At 42.6% G+C, this 20343-nt stretch overlaps 1 protein-coding gene across 4 annotated transcripts in view; it reads right to left on the bottom strand.

The window, feature by feature from the left end:
- Positions 1 to 20343, bottom strand: part of REPS2 (RALBP1 associated Eps domain containing 2) — a 124475-nt gene that overhangs the window by 90337 nt on the left and 13795 nt on the right. The window contains exon 1 of one of the 4 annotated variants that reach the window (XM_027688885.1): positions 4152 to 4376. The exons of the other annotated variants lie outside the window; for them this stretch is intronic. Coding sequence (XP_027544686.1) covers positions 4152 to 4376 — 225 coding nt within the window. Of the gene's footprint in view, positions 1 to 4151; positions 4377 to 20343 lie in introns of those variants that run through there. 4 annotated transcript variants of the gene reach the window in all.

Here is a 20343-nt window from a genome sequence, read left to right as displayed (position 1 = left end):
ATGAAAAGAAATAAGCACTGAAGTGTAAATCTTGAGTCCAATTCTGCTCCTTAATTTCTTAGAACAAAATATTCAGAGACCACAGGAATACCAACAAACAGTAAAACTAGCACAAGGTACCTTTCCTTTGCTGATCAGTGGGCACTGACTCTGCAACGCACTATTTTATCTGAAATCCCTGCAGATATCAGCCCGTTGGTACCCATAACAAATGCACTTCGGGGTCCCAGACTCAGGAGCAGAGGCTGGAAGTCTGTATGTACTCACTGGCAGCCAGTTTCAAAAGAGGGTCACAAATCAACTGCCCAAATTGAGACAAGGCAAACGAGCCGTTGTCAGCACCTGCGGCACATCAGACAGTGTGGAGTATTGACATTCCAATGCACTCAGGGAGCATACCCAACCAGATTCTTCCAAGGAATGCGCCAGAAACCCCGGAGGGAGTTTGCCCTCCTGGGCACACAAACCTGTTGTTCTCATCTACTGATGGCCATCAGCAGTGCCTCCTGCCCTGAGCTGCCCTCACTCATCCCTTCCTCCCAACTGCTCCCACACTTCTGCCTGCCTTCTCCCCATGTAAGAAGGGCTACCAATATTTGATCTATGTGACAAAGTATGCTGTGGGATCACCTTCACTTCAGCGATATTTTTGTGCCCCAGTGACTTTAAAACAATTTTTTTCAAGATTTACTTTTTTCTTTGCATAAATCAGTTCTCAAGGCATAGGGAACACCATCTTCAACCTGGATGTGTGTGTATATATATTTTATATATATATATATATATCTCCAGCTGATGCTGTTGAGTTTCTTCTGACAGTCTACAGAACTGCATGGTGAATGACTAGTCTGCTCCTTCCTGCTTCTACATAAATATTGTAAAAAATAAAAACAATCCCAGCACAGATCTTTCAGGCAAGACATTATAGACATTTTACAGAGTTACTTTAAAAGCCCCTAGTAAAAGATCTTGCACAGGCTTTGTGCAAGTCTAAATAAAATCTTTTTAATCACACAATATAGCTAGCCAAAGACTTTCAGTACACTGGGGAAGTATGATTATATAGTCTACAAAAACCATGCCATCCTGTCCCTGTCGTGCCCTTCTCTGTCCTGTGAAGTGTCTGACATTTTTAATTTTAGTGCTAACTTGAACCTTTTTTCCAGGACTAACTCTTGACAAGTTCATTGTTCAATCTCGGCTCTAAGTGAAATCAGTACAACCTCTGCTGTACCCTATTGCCCAGCAGAATTGCTGGCTTTAATGAGCCTGGATGTGATGAATCTATGTTCAATCACCTCATTCTTAGCAAGGCCCAGGACTCTCAGGTGCACACCATCTGCTCCTACTGACCCGACTGCTCTTGGATTTTTTTCCATTTATTTCAGCATTTCCTCTTCTGGCACATGCTCTCACATTCCCTACCTGCTCTCTGTTACCCAGCCTCTTTCATCTATATAACTTCTCCGATTAAGCCAACTAACCTTTAAACCAAACCAAACCCTTGTCTGTTCACTGTCTGGGAGTGCATGTCACTGCTTTTCCCACAGGAACTGACATACTCAACAGCAGTACTCCAGCCAGGATGCACCACCAGATTTTTGTCTAGACAGCAAACCCTGCCATTACAGTTAAGGAATGTAGAAGGAGATTTCCCGTGATGCCTACAAGAAATCTCAATCAAAGACTGCATAAGGAAAGGCTGCTTCTTTCTTGAAGAGTCATCCCACTTATTACAAAAGTACAACTGAAGACAACAGCACAGGTTTGAGAGTGCTATGGCACTAAATGCCAGTTCTGGAAGCATCTTGATCTGCAAAACCACTCTTCAATGAATGCCTTGAGAATAAAAAGCTGTGAATTGCACATTGCTTACAAGCCCATCCATAGCTGCCTCTTGTTATAGCCCATGCAAGGGCCAGGGAAAGGTGTTAAGTACCTTCTGGACTGTGCAAGCTCTGCTTAGTAGAAATCCAGAACTGGTTTCCAATTCAAATCTCCCTATTTCTGGCATGAACAAACTCAGCATGACCATTTCTCAGTCAGTCAGTAGGGATGCCTGTAAGTGAAGCACTGACAGATGGTGATTTTAAAAAGCATTAAAAAAACCCCAAAAACAAAACAAACAAACAACTAGAAACAAACAAAAAACTTTCATGGTCAACAATTATTTCAAAGAAAACACATTATCTTAAACCAAACGACCTGCCTCTGCCTAAAAGAAGTGTTCCCCGTACTAGCAGAAAACATACACGATGAACCTCTGCACCCTGCTCCCACAACTGTTACAATAGTAGAATTTTTTTAAAGCGAAAATATTAAATTGCATCTTCAAAGGATAATAAAAAGTATCAGAAAAATATCTTAAACAATGTTATGGGCTTTTCCCTATCAACACACCCACTTTTCCTTTTTTTTTTTAAATTCATTACATTTTTTCTTACATCTTAGTAAACATAAAAATACCTGGCTGCAGTGGGTTTTGAGGACAGGCACTCCAGCTATAGAGCAGAACACCACTGTGATTAGTGCTGTATAAACAAGAGGGGGAGGGATGGAAGAAGGAAGAGAAACAGACCCAGATCCCACAGGCCTTATTATCTAAATATTCCTGAAGCCAATTACAGGCTTGTTTCCCAGTAATGTTCTCTTCACAGCATAAATATACCTGGAAATAATGTTAAAAACAAAAAAACCCACCCCAACATTTCCAGGCTTAAGTCACACATTATAATCAAAATGACCCCAAAAACAGACTATGATAATAATATGATCATAAGTTTCACTTAAATTATAAGGTAAGAAACCTCATAGTGGAAATAAGAGGGTTCTTTCTATACTTCTTTGGAAAATGAAATAACTGTGCCAGAGCAAGTTTCTTAAATATGCCTTCTTATTTGCAATCCTCTCTGTAAAAGACCCACTCTTGGTGCTAGATCTATATGAAATCACTACTTTCACCACTCAAAATTCACCTGCAAGACCAAGGTCACAGTGTGGCTCACTATAAGGTAGTAATAGTGCTTGGTTAGATTTTAGTTTTACTGATCTGGTAAAGAGCACAAGCAAGAAGAAAAATATCCTTGAAATACCACAATTTTCGTTCAGAGTCCCCTGTGTAATATGAATTCATATAGGCCATTAAGAGATGGCCAAACAGCTATCAGGAAAGCAGTAGATGAGTTAAGTACCCTCAGGTACAACTATACATCAGCTCCCTTTCAACGTAACTTTTTTCTGCTTGATAAGTAAAAGCTACTGAAGAACAGGATTCCTGTAAATAAGCTAAATAAATAAATAAACAGGAATATCCCATCTCTGTTCAGTTTATTGTCAGAAGCATTATGCAACTACAGTGCATTAGTCAAATTACTAATCCGCAGGTGGAGAAAACGAGTCCGATTCTTCTCTGTCCCTGGAAAATGGCTGGCACAAGCCTTCTCCCGCCCCGGACAAGCTTCTCCTCAAAACTAGGAGGGTTCTGCCTAACAGCCCCTGTTGGGGACCACTTCTGTGGCTCTGCTGCTCTGACGGGGCGAGACCCTTGCACTTCACACCTTGATGTGTTCGTGCTCAAAAACTGGCATAAGACCCGCAGCATCATTTTAACCTACAGATTTTTTTTTTCCACTGAAACAACACGTAGTAAAAAAAATAATCTCAGAGTTAAACCAGGAGTTTAACACATCTCACGTCCTCACAGCTGTGCGGACACAACTGCTTTTATGACTTTTAGGGCCCTTTGGAGGAAGGCGACGGCAGCAGCCACCTGACCTGGACAGCCCGCACTGAGCGCCCGGGGCTCACGGCGCCCGGCCCGGCACAGGGCACGCACCGGTGGCACGGGCTGCCCCTCACGCACCCGCACCCGGAGGGGGGAACCGCACGGATGCCGCACACCGGCACTGTCAGCAGCCCGTCTGGAGGGAGAAAGCGGGCACGGCGCAGCCCCAGCGGGGAGGAGACCTGCCCGGGGAGGGGACCCTCCTCCCGGCCCCGCGGGCAGCGCAGGGGCACCGGCCCGCCCGCAGCCCCCAACTTCGCGGTGCAGGCAGCGCCAGCTCCTCTCCCGCAGCGCTGCGGGAGCGGGTCCCGTCCGGCGCCCCCCCCAAACCACCCACAGCTCCGGGGGGAGCTGGAGTCGGACCCACCTGGTGCAGAGTGTCCGGGGGCAGCTGGGAGGCCCGGAACAGCTCGCCCACGCTGCTGCCCCCGGCGGCCGCCTCGGGGGGCGGGCAGCACCGCGAGAAGAGCTCGGAGTAGCGCTGCTGCTCGGTCTCGCTCAGGGGCAGGAGCAGACCCCCGGTGCCGGCGGCGACAGCAGCAGCGGCGGCGGCGGCAGCGGCGCTGGACCCCCCCGCCGGCCCCTGCTCCATGGCGGGGCGGCGCAGGTAGAGCCGCGGCGGGGCAGCGGGTGCCGCGCCGCCGGGGGAGCGGAGCGAGGGGACGGGCGGGGGGCCGGAGGTGTGGCGGGGGCCGGGGGGCGGTGCCGCTCTGCGGAGGGGAAGGTGCAGTCCCCGCCCGGTGAGCGCCGCGCCGGCTCCGCAGTGCCCCGGCCGCTGCCGCCGGCCCCGCCTCTGCCCTCCCCGTGGCCCCGCCCGGCGGCCAAACCCCGCCAGCCCCGCTGGGCTTCCCCCTCTTGGCCCGCTGCGGGACTGAGCTCAGAGGGCTCCAGAAGCACGCAGATTTCTCCCCAGATCGTAGAATCGCAGAATGGCTTCGGTTGGAAGAGACTTTAAAGAGCAACTCTTTCCAACCCCCCTGCCATGGGCAGGGACATCTCCCACTAGACCAGGTTGCTCAGTGCCCCTCCAGCCTGGCCTTGAACACTTCCAGGGATGGGGCATCCCTCTCCAGCAGTGTTTACAAAGTACCACCTGCTGCTGAAGGTGCCGCTGCGGTAAGGAAATGCCATAATGTGATACCCTGACGTGAACCCCGGTGGATCGGCCATGACGGTGTGACAGAGGAGCATCTCACTATGTTCTCTGTAGTCTCTGCTTTAACATGAAGGGCAAAGAGCGCCTTGTTCGTGAGATGGGATTCCCCGTCAGCAGTGATGCTGTAAATGTTTCCTTTACAGGTCGAGCAACACCTTAAAAGTCAGGCAAGTCACGACTGAGGCGGAAGGACTGGGTTCCTCTAAGCCAGGAGGTTGGCCGTGTGGCTCACCCTGGTTTTCGGAGCCTTTCTTCCCAGCAGTTCTTTGGGGAATTTCAAGGAATAAGCTAATCAACCTGAAGGTGGTCCTTGCAAATATCTGTGACCCGCTGAAGAGTCAACAGTTTTTCTTCACAGCAGCTTTGGTGCTAAGATGTGGCCTGGCCAAGGAGAAATCAGATGACCCGCTGTTTGCTTTCAGGTCTGTAGCATTAGCAATGGGTGGCTATTGTTGCCCATGTTCCTCAACACAAAACCAGTTGGGAAGTCAATGTGGTTTAATTTTATATGCATATTTACTGTTAATTCTGAAAAAATATAAAATCCACATATAATAATTTTACATAACATTTTTACTAGAAAATAGGAGGTTAGGGTTATTTCCATTAAAATTGCCATCAGTTTAATTTATGGTCTGTAAAGTCAAAAAAATAATTACTGGTTCATCACCTCTGTCCTTGGAAACCAAAACCATTATCTGTTTTTTAAATCTTTTTTTGAACTACTTTTATCTTCTCCACATCATGCATCTGTGCCTCCTTCTCACATGCACAAAACATGCAAACCTTTAGTTCCTCTAATCAGAAATTAGGATCTGTGCCTGCATTCTTAGTGTGTGGAATGCTGAATGGGTTGTTAGATGCAGTTATTAGCAGGTGAATAATTGATGCTCATGTTAAAGGATGGAGTGTTACAGAGAAATCTTTGTTCCTTTAGGGACAGTAGATTGTCATGATATTTTCTCATTTTAAAACATTGTCTCAAAGGAGGAGCAAGACTATTCCAGCAACTGAATCTTGTACCCCAACTTAAATACCCGTAGCAGTTCAGAAAAATTGAGTCCTCTTGAGAAGGCTCTGCAGAGTGGAGAGTGAATGACCTCTCCACTGCAAGGTTTGTCTCCTGGAGAGTCACAAGATGTCACTGGCCTTTTTCTGTATCTTCAGTCAGGTACAAGGTACTGCTCAGAGGAGATGGTACCAGCCATGTGGAGAGGATGGAGGGCTCTACCTAACTATTGCCATATTTAACTGTATGACTCTCATGATAATAGAATAATCTTGAAATTAGCTTATGAAAGAACAGCTGTCTTCCAGCTGAACTTGAACAGAAGAGATGTTATCTTAACGAGCAAATGAAAATGCTGTCAACAATTTGTGCTAATTGTGCATTTCCTTGTGCCTGAAGATGCTCATTGATAACTGACCAGCTCAATGCTCCCAGTGCTCATTTCTCATCACAATAAATACTCCCTTTGCCAACCCTTCAGCAGACATTATTTGACCTTTGTTGATGTGTCAGCCTCGATTCTTCAAAGTTTTTCTAAGGTGGACCGTGGCAGGAAGATTTTGGAAACACACACTGTTCCAGAACACAATAGTCTCTCTCACCAGCCACACCTCTTACTGCAAACACACACAGCTGCTTTTTTTTTTCCTTTGGACAATTTTCTCTTCTTCCTTGACCTTTCAAACTTGCATTCCACTCTCCATACAGCCCACTCTCATCAGAAATGACACAGTGGCTGTGTTCACAACCAGTCTACCCCAGTGTTGTAATCTCCACCATATGTTGTCTACAAGATATGACAGAAGTGAACCCTCTCAAGCTGAGGGAGGAGGCAGGGAAATCCATGCCTGTTATTTCTGCAAAATAAGTGTGAGCTTTTAGGTGTAACAGGTGTGAGCTGACCACCCCGTGGGCATGAGCACACCTTTGGGCAATACAGGGTTAAGGTTAGGGTTTGAATTGCAGGCGTCCTTCAGCACTCAGCAGTGCCAACCACACTGATGTACTCTGCTGCATCCGATGCTTACAGGGAGCTTTAACCCAGCCCATGTGCCAGAGCCACTTTCTGTACAGTCCAGCATGCCTTGTGCAATGGTATTGACGGCCCTTGCGTGCTTCTCGTGAGGGTACATTAGTTCAGACTAAGAGGCACTTCATGATAACAAAAGCCATACAAGTATAGTAGGAAGAAAGATTCAACCTTCCTGTTTACATGGAAGTTGTGATGTCATTACAGGTTACAAAGCTTCCCTATAACTAAGAAATGCTACATGTCAGTAAATCAAAACAATTCAAGTATTTATTTTTTGCTGGAAAAAATAAAGTCAATAATGTAAACTAGATTGTAATCTGACTTATCAAACTATGGTTTAGATCTGTGTGTGGTCCTCCTCGTCTCCCCACCCAACTAATAATGCAATGACTTACTCTGAACTCAGCCAGCAGCAGTCCTGCAAACAATTGTGTGATCAGGGGTGGGAGGGAGACCAAGGTCATGGTAAAAAAAACAAAACAAAAATAAATACTACTCCCAAAGATGTGCTAGTGGGAATAGTAGTAATATGTATGATAGGTATATTTTTATTCAGGATACAAATTGGTATAAATTGTCATGTCTAATATGACATAATACATAATCTCCAGTAAAAAGTTCCTCCCAATATTTTAGTATTTAGGAGATCCTGGGAATTTTTACTTGAGCAGTACAACCAAAGACTAGTCACTTAAATTCATATGTTATTTCACTAGTCTTAGGGTTTAGAACATGTCAGATTTGTTCTGGCCCAAAAGACATGAGATCTGGCTGGCAGCTGCTTCCCATTGACAGTGGAAACACTGCACATATCGCCAAGTAAAGCTTTGGAAACACATGCAAATGGTTGGCTGGAAAACTGTGATTTAGCTTTTCCCAACCCAGCTCAAGTGAATCTCACCCATTGTTCCTCATAACAATTCTTTTTATTTACTTTTATTGCAAAATCAAAGAAGACTTTGATGACAAGCAACTGGTGGGGCAGGTTTCCTGGCCATGGTATCAGGCATGCTTGGACTATAATTCACAAGCTTGTCATTTTGTGTATAGATTCAGCATGTGAAGACTCTTATTATTCTTTGCATTGCTGCTTGCATGAAGATATTCCATCTCTAAGAAAACAGGAGAAATGCTTAGTGAACTGTAAAATTTCATTCCCTGTTCTCCAGCTTGTTAAGACCTTTAATGCATGAAAACCCCTGAGAAATTGTTACTGTTTTTTAGCTCTGACCAGTAATTGTTTTTAAAATTTAGGTGGCATCATAGGTGAAAACTGCCTTTCTGTGCACATTGTGGAAGACACAGTTCATGACAGGTTTTTCTCTGTAAGCAACTGAGTATGTAATAGAGAATTAGAGTTGGCGTCATAAAATAGTTGAAAAATATCCATACATTAGTTAGCTGGGAGGGGAGGGAAGGACCACACACAGATCTAAACTGTACTTTCATAAGTCAAATTTCAACCCAGTTTACATAACTGATATTATTTTTTCCAGCAAACAATAAATACTTGAATTGTTTTGATTTACTGGTATGTACAGTTTCTTACACTGCCTCCGTACAATCCTAAACATCCACTGGTCAGATTATGTGACCAATACATCTGTTCTAGAACAAGCAGAAATCACAAGTATTGAGGCCGTGTTGCTGAGAACACAGCTGCGTTGGGCAGGACACGTCTCCAGGATGAAGGACCACCGCCTCCCTAAGATCCTGCTTTATGGTGAACTTGCCACTGGCTGCTGCAAGAGAGGAGCCCCAAAGAGAAGATACAAGGACTCCCTGAAACAACATCTCAGCCTTGGCCATATTGATTAACATAACTGGTCTACTCTGGCCTCCAATCGGGAGGCCTGGAGACACACCATCTATAACGCTGCTGATGCTTTTGAGAAAGCACGCAGATTCACCCTTGAGGAGAAAAGACAACGCAGAAAGAATCGTGTCTTGCTGATACCACCTAAGGAGTCCTTCTGCTGTGCCTTTTGCAACCAGACTTGTCTATCTCGCATTGGCCTTTTTAGCCACCAGTGCACTTGTAGCAAATGTGGGTAGAGCCCTTCCCAAATCTTCGTTCGAGAAGCCTGGCCATGATGACAGTTTCTTAGTTCCAGGGAAGTTTTGTAACTTATAATGATATCACAACTAATTGTATTTAGAAGGGTCTTTTTATAAAGTCCATTTATAAAGATTAATGCATTTAGTGTGAGCTTAGGTGGCATAAGGCAAAGCCCATGCACACATCTTTGGAAGAGCAAGGATAAAAATAGTACACTGCTTTTTAGGTAGCATTCCAGGAAAGTACAGCCTCATGTCCATTGATTTCCATCACAGTCCCTGGCAGTTTATTTCCTTTAAAATAATGGCTTCATGTGAAATTGGGAAAAAAAATTAGGTGCATGTTTGTTATTTTTTTAGTTTTATTTTTGAAATATTATCCACTTTTTTATTTGGCAGATGCAAAAGGTCACTCAACAAACCAAGCATTAGAAAATGTTGTTCCACTATCATTTGTCCTTTCACTTAGGAATTTCACAAAGCCTTCAGCCCCTATCCAAACACCCAGTTTCAACCAGAATACAGCAAATCTTACTGTATTGAAGGGTGATGGTTCCTAAAGGTCATATCATCAGATACTTGAAAGCTGAACCCAGAAATGCTGCCAGGGAAAGATCTACGTGTTCCTGGAAGTCACATCACACACGGAAAAAAAAAATTAAAAAATAAGTAAATAAATAAAATAAAAGAGGGATCTATGATTGTCTTCTCCCACCTACACAAGTTAAAACATAGAACTTGCAATATATTCTGAAAGTTAACTCTATTCTCGTGGACGAGGAGGGAAATGCATGTTAGGCAGAAAGGACTATTACAAGAGATTAAAATTAAAGAAAATTTTTTAGTGCTTTGTGAGATGACTGATATACCAACACTTGTTTCTTTTAATATTCTTAAGTGAAAATAATCACAGAAAGGCACAGAGACATTAATCATTACAATGAAGCCATTAATGCAAAGCAAATGTATATCTTCCATTTGAAGAAATAACAATTAAGCAAAAAATCACTGTATGTTCACTCATCTGTGTGTCCTGTGGCTAATTTGCCTCTCAAAAATTTCGCCTTCAGACTTGGAAGCAAATTCTACTAAGTGTTGTTATGAGATAACCTATTGATCAAAAAGGGCTTTCAGTACTGCTACTGCAATCTCAAGCTTCCTATGCAGTTTTGACATAAATAAATTCCCTTTCAGGCAGTTTGCCCTTACGCCATTTTCCTAGTTACATTTTAACATAGCAAATTGTTCACCTTTTTCTCTAGTTAGTTTATGAACTCAATACAAACCACAAACAAATCAGCTACAATTTGCTCTGGCTTCTGCTGTTAGTACAGACAGTGGAGATACACCAACAATAAATTCTATTTATGACTCATTTTCCCCGACCAGAAACAGCTACAACAATGCCATTGCAGCTGCAGAAAGTATCATGGCAGGCTCTTGCAGCAGCAGCATGGACTGTGCCACAAAACTTGTAACCTGCACGTGACAAAGCTTTTCATTTGGCATCAGCCTGAGAAGGGCTGTACTGTCACTGAGTGGCTCTTTATGCAAAAGGCACTGTAACAGCAGCCAGGCCTGCAATGTGATAGCAACCTCCAGCTCTCACATCCCACATGAGGAGATGGAGGAAGACATAGCCGGTTCATATTCCCCAGCAGCCAGAGCTGCATGTCCCTCACCATGCTACGGCCTTGCTACCTCTTCACAACTTCTCTCTCAGGGTAGGGTTTGTCAGAGCTGGGCAGCTGTGCCTGGCACAGGGCGGCGGAGGAAGTGCTCAGGCAGCAGGAACAGGCTGGTGGAACAGCTTGGGGATGTGCCAGCCACAGCCTGGCTGCTCAGCCACTGTGACACCATCACGTGAGAACCTCCCTTCCCTTCTCCCCACCCCTCTAAGCTTAGAACAGGTACTTGGGATATCATTTTCAAAGATAAGATACCTGAGACACCTGAGTGGTGTTACTTTGGATGAGACACTGTTTGTCAGCAGCACAGGAGAAGGTCTTCTTGTTTTCTGAAAAGCCCTCCTAGCAGGGACAGCCTCAGACCATCAGAGCCCCTGTGGCCACAAACAGGAGATGCATGGGAAAAATTGCACAGGCCACAGCTGGACTCTCAATGTTGCTGCCAGCCCAAGCATCACCAGCCTGTTCGTGCACAGCAGTCAGCAAGCAGGGGAGGGTCCACAGAGGTAATTCATTGCCTCTCTCTCATGTAGAAGACAGAACTGCAGAGTTGAACACGAGAGGTCCCACATGGATTACACAGTAAAGACAGAACACAAGATGGTTTACAGCATGGTCCCAGGAACCGCTTTCCCCTTGGAGCCTCTTGTAGCATAGAGCAAGATGCTCTACCCAAGCATCTGTTCCAGCTTTGTTTCCTGCTTGCAGACTTCAGGAGGGAATAGGGCTGGCTGACCCCCTCCTCACAGAGTACTGCCAGCTTGCTTCCTCACTCCATGGCCTTTGCTGGTGCCACAGCACCTTCACCAAAGTTATTCTTTGTTTACAGCAGTGTGAGAAAAGAAATGGCTGTTGAGGTATCTGAAGCCAGAATTTAAAATAGGAATAGGATCATGCCTAAAATAAAGTCTGTGCATATATACTCTTTATGTTATTGAGCCAACATAATTTCAATTATTATAAAATCTTATATTTTTAGTTACATGTGTTCTTACTGCCAGTATTGACTGGCAAAGACTAAATATTGTTAAGAGTATGATTTGCTTTGTCATTTATATACATTCACCATTTTTTCTCCCAGTGTAAGAATTCCAGGCAGTTGACAGCTGGCATATTATTATTCAGTACAGAGATTAGATAATAAATCTCATCATGGTGGAGAAGAAAGGTACATGTAAGGAAGATAAATTAGTCTTGTGACTGAGGAGTGTATCTTAGTGAGATTCAGAAAAATCTGGTACTGCTCCTACCTTTGCTACATTTGCTGTGCAACCCTGCAGACATTCTTTGGCAGAAGTACAAAGAAAATATTTTCTAATCATACAGCAGTCTTGTGAGATACAGGCCATATCTTGTGAGGTTGTTGGACATTAAGATGTTCCGAAAGGGTGAAGAGGAGCAAATAAATTCATGGTAGGCCTAGCAATCTAGAGATTAATCCTGACTGACTTTGGAGCAATGTCAGGTGTAATGACAGTGACTAATGGGAAATAAGTTGGTGAAAAGCGGGTTTGATTAAATGGCTCACAAGTTATCTCATGTATCAGTGCAGACAACCAGGCTCCACAATACAGTTAAGTTCAGAGATCCCATGAGAAGCCTGACCCACTGGCTTGCAAATCAAGATGGTACAGCTGCCCCTGCCTAAGCTGGTGAGCTCAGGTGAAGACTAATGGCTAAGGCACCCTTCTGGAGTCAAAACCATCATCTGTGAACAGCACTGGGCTGTTGTGACATACCAGCTCTTTGGTGCTACAGGATTTCCAATATTCCTCAGCAGAGTGTCACATACATGTGCATCAGGAGAAGTTTGCACATGGCAGAAGCTTCCCAGAGAGGGATGGGAACACATCTACAAGGAAAACTCAAGATGTAAGAACAGTCAGTGGCACAGTGAAAAAGAGAGATCAGGTTTTAAAAGCATCTTTCAAATAAAAGAAGTAAAGAGCATCTCCCAAGATGCCCCTGCCTTATTTCATCTCCCTCCTTTGAGTAATCCTACACTTTCCTGCCCTGGCTGTGGATTACCTGTGACCTTTCCTATCATCCTTCTCTCATCCTCCTTGCCAATGACTTACCGCTGTGTTCCCTATCTTCTCTTGCTGGACCTACCCCCACAAGGTACCTCCCTTCCTCTCCCCTCTCTTTGCAAGTGCTGAGGACTCTCCTCATTTCACAGAGGATACAGTCCTTTAGATTAGAAAATCCTGCTTCTGTACTTGAGCGCATAATTTGAAATCTATGGCTGATGTCACCTTTGAATGTTCAGCTCTAAATTGCAGCGAATTTGTAACAGTGAAGATCAGCTGGGGCAGGAAAGAAAGAAGGAAAGAAGGAGAAAGGGGAGGGGAGGGGAGGAAGGAAGGAAGAGAAAGAAAGAGAGAAAGAAAGGAAGAGGAATAAAGAAAGAAAGAAAGAAAAAGAGAACAGATATCTGTGCATAGAGGTGTAGGCAGAGTTTAAGCTCTCTGCACTGGTGCAACCTGTCTCCTCTCTGAGCATAGCACTGAAGAGCTTGGGTGTACATGGATCTGCCTGGAGATATCCTATGTCTTCCCTTTCCTCCATAGATCTGCCTGGACATATCCCATATCTCCTCTTGCCTATATGGATCCGCCTGGACATATCCTGTGTCTCCCCTTGTCACGTGGCACTGCAGGACAAAGCAAGAGATGTAGCCTTTCCTGTTTACTAACCTGGGTGTGGTCCATCAACTGCTCCTGGCCCTAATATTAGAAAAACAGTTGGAATTGGGCCACAGGATGTGTAGCTACTCTCTGTGCTTGGTCAGTTAGATGTTTACAAATATTTCCTGCAATATCACTCTAATTCAGCTCATAACTGATATTTCAATCCCCCCTGTTCAGGTGCAGGAACACTGCAGTGAATATTTACCCTCTTTCTTAGCAAGCAGACAAGCAATTTTGAACAGTTGTATTTTTGAAGGCTGTTGTACTTTGCACTCAGTTTAAATAATAAGCATTTGGCAAGTCTCGCCATGTCTAAAACTATGGATAGTTTAAGGGAGGAACATTTCCAATGTGTTGATTATCATTTAATGAGCATATTTACTTACAGTGTAATCAATTTGAAGGAGTAAGAATTGCTCAGACATCTGGGTTTGAGTTTTTTCCAAGATTTTTGGTTGCTAATTTATTTTTCTGTTGGTCTTTCAAGGTAAACAAGAAATACATTTATGAAATGTATATCCTAATATAATTACAGAAGAGTGTACTCATTTCTAGAAAAGCTTATGCCGTCAATGTCATATTTATTAGCTGGTAATATTGGGATAAATCAATATGAAAAAGTTCATACAGTATAAAGATCTACAGTCAAAACCAGAGTATGGGAGTTTAGGGGGGGGGTGGAATTTTACTATGCTTTGTAGCATAACTACTTGTGCTTTGTTGGTATTTAAGCAGTCAGGTAATCCTGTATCCTGAGGGTACTTTGCACTCACCTTTAAAATCCATGAAAGAATACTGAATTTACAGAGGGCTACACACAGAGCTGCAAAGTTAAGCTTGTGCAGGTTAATGGTCTAAAAATTTACTGTAAGATAGATAGCTCTGTAAAGATTTGTAATAAATGAGCATGCCAGATGAGGCCTGATCTCAAATGTTAAATATGATTTTCTATTTTAGTGAATTGTCATTGAGGCTTTCATGGAAGAGTACATCCCAAGCAGGCATCTAAATGAAAAGTCATCATCTAAAAAGTCAAACAACTTTTCCAGTTATAAGAAATGCCGTGGAAAGAAAATGAAATAAAAATAAAAGAGAAAGCAAAAGAGAATGGCTAAGCAAGATAACTGGATATGAGTTTTGCAAAATCTTCAATATTTAAAAAATGTGTAGGAATTAAAAAAATATATAGGTAATTATCAGCTTTCAGACAAGTATATTTTATCTAAGATATCCACGTTAAAAACATTTCAGCAAGGAGAGCAAACATGCTTGTATTGCAGGGTAATATTGGAGATGCTTGAAATTTGCAATACAAGACCAATCTTTCTGGGACATTCAGTGAACAGATGTTCAGAGAGTCTGCTGCTTGGAGTAGTTACAAATCAAAACCATGTGAGAAATATTGTAGTTGCTCATGTCTGCAAGGACAGATTCTCCTTTGTGGATTTTTTTTTAAATGTCAGCTCTAGTAATCCTTGATCCTATAGATTCAGGAAAATCCTAATATCTTACCCTGAGAAAACTCAGCAGAGATATGCAAATGGAAAGTAATTTAGTTATCAGCATTCCTACTGTAAAAAAAATAGAAAAGAAAACAAAACCAACCAACCAACCAAAACCTCCAAAAAAACCCAAAAATTTTGAGAAGCAGAATTTCTGAAGTGTGTCTTTCCCACATTTCTCTCTTTTCTGCATACTTGGGTGCCCACAGACTGTCCCCACTGGGAGCACTAATTTTGGTCTGTCTCTACCTTCACAACACTGACAGAAATCCTTAGTAAAAAAGCTCTTCTCTTCTGAAGGCTTGAAGGCATTGGCATTAGCTTTTACTTGGTGCAGTCACTCAAGGCAGTGCACAGCAATCTCATAACATTATTGAAACTTTTTTTTCTTCCTTCATAGATCTATCAGGGTTTTTTTTCTTGCTTTCTGCAGTCCAATGGTTACTGATGGAAAAGAATCAGCCTGTTGATCCCTTGTTCCTTTCCGAAAGTTCTGTCCTGAGCTATGTTTTGCTCAAATTCAAAAACCACTTGCTTGTAGCTTCTCTGGATCATCTGTATAATTCAGCATTGTATATTACTGGGATACAAAGCACTATAGCTGCCATAGCAGCTATTAGTAAAACCCTATGTTAACAGTTAAATTAAAATTGAGAAAAATCTTTATGCCCAACTGGACGAAATTACATCCAGTTGGCAAGGCAGCTATGTTAAACCAGATACCAATCTCAGCAGAACCAGAATTAATTAGGAGTAATTGAAACCTACTTCTGCACTGAAGAGAGTGATTTTTTTTTATAATTATATATTTTCTTATCTTTATGTTTGAGCCTTTAAGATTATGATCACTTTTTAAATGTTACTTTGGTTTGATAACTGAAAATTATATCTGAGGATAGATGCCATTGTACTAGAGCTATTCTGGATAACACATCTTACATAAAAATAAATATTGAGACTAAGAAATAAAGTGCCTCAAAATTAGGAAATATCACAAGCAAGAAGCCTACACAACATTATTTCTGTCCTGTTATATGCACAGAGGCTGAAAAGAGAAAGGTAAAAATAAATTCCTTAATATTCAGCTATATTTGCTAAATAGTGATGGAATGTACCAGATTATCTGCTTTGTGGTAAATGTGACCTTACTCTGTAAAAATATGCATAGGCACAGAGCTGCACTTTCTTTATGATTAAATGATTATGAGAAAACTCTTAACAATAAGAAGAGGTGAAAGTATAAATCATGGTAACTCATCTTTTAAACCAGAACTCTGCCCACAAGGTCGCAGGATATAGTTGGTGAAATAAAGGCCAAAAGTTTGCAGTGTGCCTGCTCTCACAACCCTCTAGAGTGCTGTAGTAGGTTCAGCAAGCAGCTTATATACAGTGTGGTCTGACTTCTAAGGGTATGGTGGTTTTTTAACCATATGCCTAAACGCAGCTTACTTGTACTTCCACAATACTAAAATATCAGCAAGGGAAAAAAAATCATCTTTTCTTTTGCAACACTTTTGCACATCTGTGCAAATTTAAATAACCATGTAGCCAGTGAAGTAAGAATAAGGGCCATAGTTGCTGCAGCAAACTCTACTCTGTAATTGAATCAGTGTAAGTGGATCTTAGCTCTGAAATTAGACAAAATGCAGACTGTGGTGCTTATGTATAGCTGTGCTGACTATATTGGTTTCCTTGTGAGTAAATACCAACATACTGCACTAATGACAGGGCTGGTCTGTAATGAAATTCCTCACAGTAAAGAACAGTTCTATGTTAAAGAAAGGGGAATATAGAGGGGGAAAAAGCTCAGCTGCTTCGTTTTTTTAAATACTGCTCAAGACATTAATTGCAGAAAATGAGGCACCTAAAAATATCTGAATATTGATTTTCTCACAGTGCTGATGTTATCAGTTATGCTCATTTCTCTCCAGGGTGTCTGTTTGCCCAGTTCTGTTGGTCTTTTACTTGTGCTGCTTCACAGCAGAAGCTGAGGGTGTTACTGCCTTCCAGTATTAGTTGGTAAACAGATGCTTTTCAAAGCAACAGCTGCACTTCCACAAAAAACTTTAATTTTCATTTACAATTTTACAGTGAGATGAAGCAGCTGGAATGCTTTGGAGACAAAGGAGCTCATGAAAAATTCACTTGACACCTTTATACTGAAGTACGTGTGTCTTCATTAAATAAAATTGCCTCCTGTCAAGGGCAGTGAGAGGGTTTTGGGAGGAAGGCAAAGTTGTTTCCACTTGAGACCCCAGAGAATGACAGTTGGTGGCAAGGTAGAAATTAATGTCAGTATCATTTTGCAGCTTTTTGTTTATCATTAGCCTTTAGATGATTTCAATATAAAAGTCACTTCAATACTCTGGAAAGTAATGCAAAGTAAAAAAAATTCAGCAGGTATGTAGATTACAAATGTTTATGGCCAGTGAAAAAGAACAGATTATGCCTGTTTACACATATGGCTAAAATCACATACTGCAGCATACAAGGTATTTATTCCATTTTTTAGTATGAGGTGGTGCTGGATGCTCTCCTGAGTGATGACTGGGGTTCCTCCCAGAGCAGGCTCAGTAGGGCCAGTTCCCTGGGTGGTTTAGCTCCTTATCTGTGGGTTTCCAGCACCTGCTGGAGCCAAGTTTTGTTAGGATCCAGCCAGATCTTTGGCATTCTTGCCCCCCAACACACTCACATACAAGGCAGAGCATAAACTGCAGGCATTTAACATCCTTGTGCCCTCTCACTGGCAGCATCATGAGAGATGCCACTTCAGTTAATTGCTGCAGAGCAGGAGTGCCAGTTTGGCTCTGGCTGGCACAGGATAAGGATGGAAGCATGGAGTCTTTCTCTGGAGGTAGAGAAGGCTGCGGGGATCTGAAGTGAGGTCAGAGCCTGCAGCTCTCCTCCAAAATACCTGCCTGCTCAGACCCAGTAACGTCTCAGCTTTCAAGCAAGCTCCTGAAGCTCATATAGCACGTAAATATTACTGTTGGCAGGTGTAGGGGAGCAGGCAAATGTCTTAATTGGGTAGTAAATGTTGCATTTACTAAATTGCACAGATAGAAAAGCTGGGACAGGGCCTGCAGCAAAGAAGAACCTGAATTACCAACAGAAGAGACACAGACCTTCGGTCAGGGTCTGCCAAGAGGGAGAATGTGAAGGAAGTCACATCAAGGTGTTCTAAAAGAAATGGAAAAGTTTTCAGGAGCAGTTTGAGAAGTAACAGTGAACTACCTCCTTCCACGCGGGGAACCTGCAAACAAATCTGGAGTAAAACAGGGTGAAAATCTGCAGGCTAGTTCTTCACAGGAACTCTATGTGTGCACAACAATTACTACAGAAATAGGAATGTTTTGTTAATATTTTATTGCTCACCAGCAAAGTTGAATATACTAATGCAGAAAAAGGCAGTCTTTTTCCACACATCGTTTGAGAATAATCCTGTGTCAGTAGGTCCCCCGGGGAGAGGATGTAAAACCCACCTTACCAAATAGTTTCTGATATCCAGTTACCCCTGATGAACATGTAGAGAGCTTGAGCACTAAAAGTACTGAATAAAATAGAGTATGTGTCCATACTGCAATCAGGATGTGACTGCAGCTTGCAGGGACAGTCTGGAGTGAATTTCTGGGCAGATGATTTGGAGAAAGATCTTTCAGCATCTCAGTATGGCCAGCCAGAAATGTTTACCTGGATTCTTAAATGAACTTTGCAGCCTGTAGTGACCTACATGTATCACCTCTTATGGCGTCTCTAGCCAGCTTCAAGATGGCTTCAGTGTATCTACTTAGGTTATATTATGTCTTTGCCTTTAGAGTGGAGGTGCCATGAGACCTGTGACCACAGATGGTCCCACAGCTGGTGAAGGAAAGGTGAATACTGTGAATGCTGTGACTATAGCACCACTAAAAATATCCCACTAAGTTTTTTTTTCACATTTACAGACTTAACGGTGTGTACTTGTGAATATTACAAATAGCTGCAGCCTTCTAGACAAAGCTACTGTATTAAAAAGAGAAATTACTCTCTACCCCAGCTAGATACAAGAAGCAGAGCTCTTCACACCTGGGAAGCTTTTGGCCAGCTTTAATGAGAGCTCTTCTGCTTGCAGACACTTTTTGATGACAGTGCATCACTGCTATTTTGAGTCAGCCTGAGTTTGGTGCACTGTGAAGAATTTTGCTCACAGTGATTCAGCTGCAGTGTTGTTAGCAGCTTTAGCATGGACAGTGCTGCCAGCAGAAACCTCAGGAGCAAGGATAACTGGCACGATACTGAGAGCAATACAAAGCTGTTGACAAATACAGCTCTTAGTACCACTGACTGCGCTAAGCAAGGGTGGAACACCTCCTGCAGCTTGCACTCAAGCACGAGTGCAAAGTCATTCCTTGGGTTTTCAGATTGTCTGGCTGAAGGAAAGAACACTTTGGGAGGCTGCTGAGTGATGGTGTCTGGCTATGTTCCCATGCTAAAAATACAGTGGAAGATAACTGCTAGTCTTTTCAGAGTTTTCCTCCTCAGTTTTCTGTGGCTTTTATGCTATGCTGAATGGGAAATAGAGCACCTCATTTTTTCACTGAACCTCAAAATTTCTTTGGTCTAGTGCCTTTTTGTGGTGGTTGTTTTTGCTCCTAGCTACGTTTCTGTGAAGGTGTTTCGTGGCCCTAACATGGTATCAATTACAGTTTATTAAATCCTAGGGAATACTTTACGTGTTCTTTTATCTCTCATTGAGAACAACTGACAATTTATGGGACAAAAAATTAGCACCTGTTAAATTTTGGAATCAGTAAACTTCCAGCTTTGCATTCTCCATGCAGACCTTCTGACTCAACATTTTGAAAGCTGCATTTCAAGGTAAAAATCAAATAGTTAATCCTTTTTGATATGGAGGAAAAGCAAACTTCTCCCTAAACTATCTCCTGAGTGACTAATGGCCATACTTCTGGAACAGATGTAAGTGAGCAACGTATCTATTCTGAACACTCTTATCAGCACTTCCAGGGGGTTTTGTAAATGATGACAAAAAGCTGTGGTGCAGTAATTACTGTGATGGCAGATTAGAATTCCAAGGCTTGTGTGCTTTTTCATTTCAGAAACAGTTGCAGTGATTTAAGAGGCTGCCAATCCTTACTCTCCTCACTGCCCAGACCCACTTATGTTTTCCAAACCTCTTACAAGTAATGTCTATGTGACTCTAAGCCAATATCATATGAAATCTAGAAGCTCAGCATCAACTGCCTCTCACAGTAATTTGGGTTCTGTTACTAAACTACTAGACTTCACAGCAAACTGGATGAAGGACCATTTTGCTTTACTGATTCCATAGAGGAGGACATGGAAAATGTGGTTGTGTTCACCTCTGGCAAAAGGACAATAACAAAGAGTTGGTCAATAACAATTTATATTGTTGCATGTGTATT

This window comes from Neopelma chrysocephalum, unplaced genomic scaffold, assembly GCF_003984885.1.
Source record: "Neopelma chrysocephalum unplaced genomic scaffold, ASM398488v2 Primary Assembly neopelma1_76, whole genome shotgun sequence".
Taxonomy (NCBI): Eukaryota; Metazoa; Chordata; class Aves; order Passeriformes; family Pipridae; genus Neopelma; species Neopelma chrysocephalum.
Note: the sequence above shows the minus strand (reverse complement) of the source record. Positions and strands in the feature narration are given on the sequence as shown.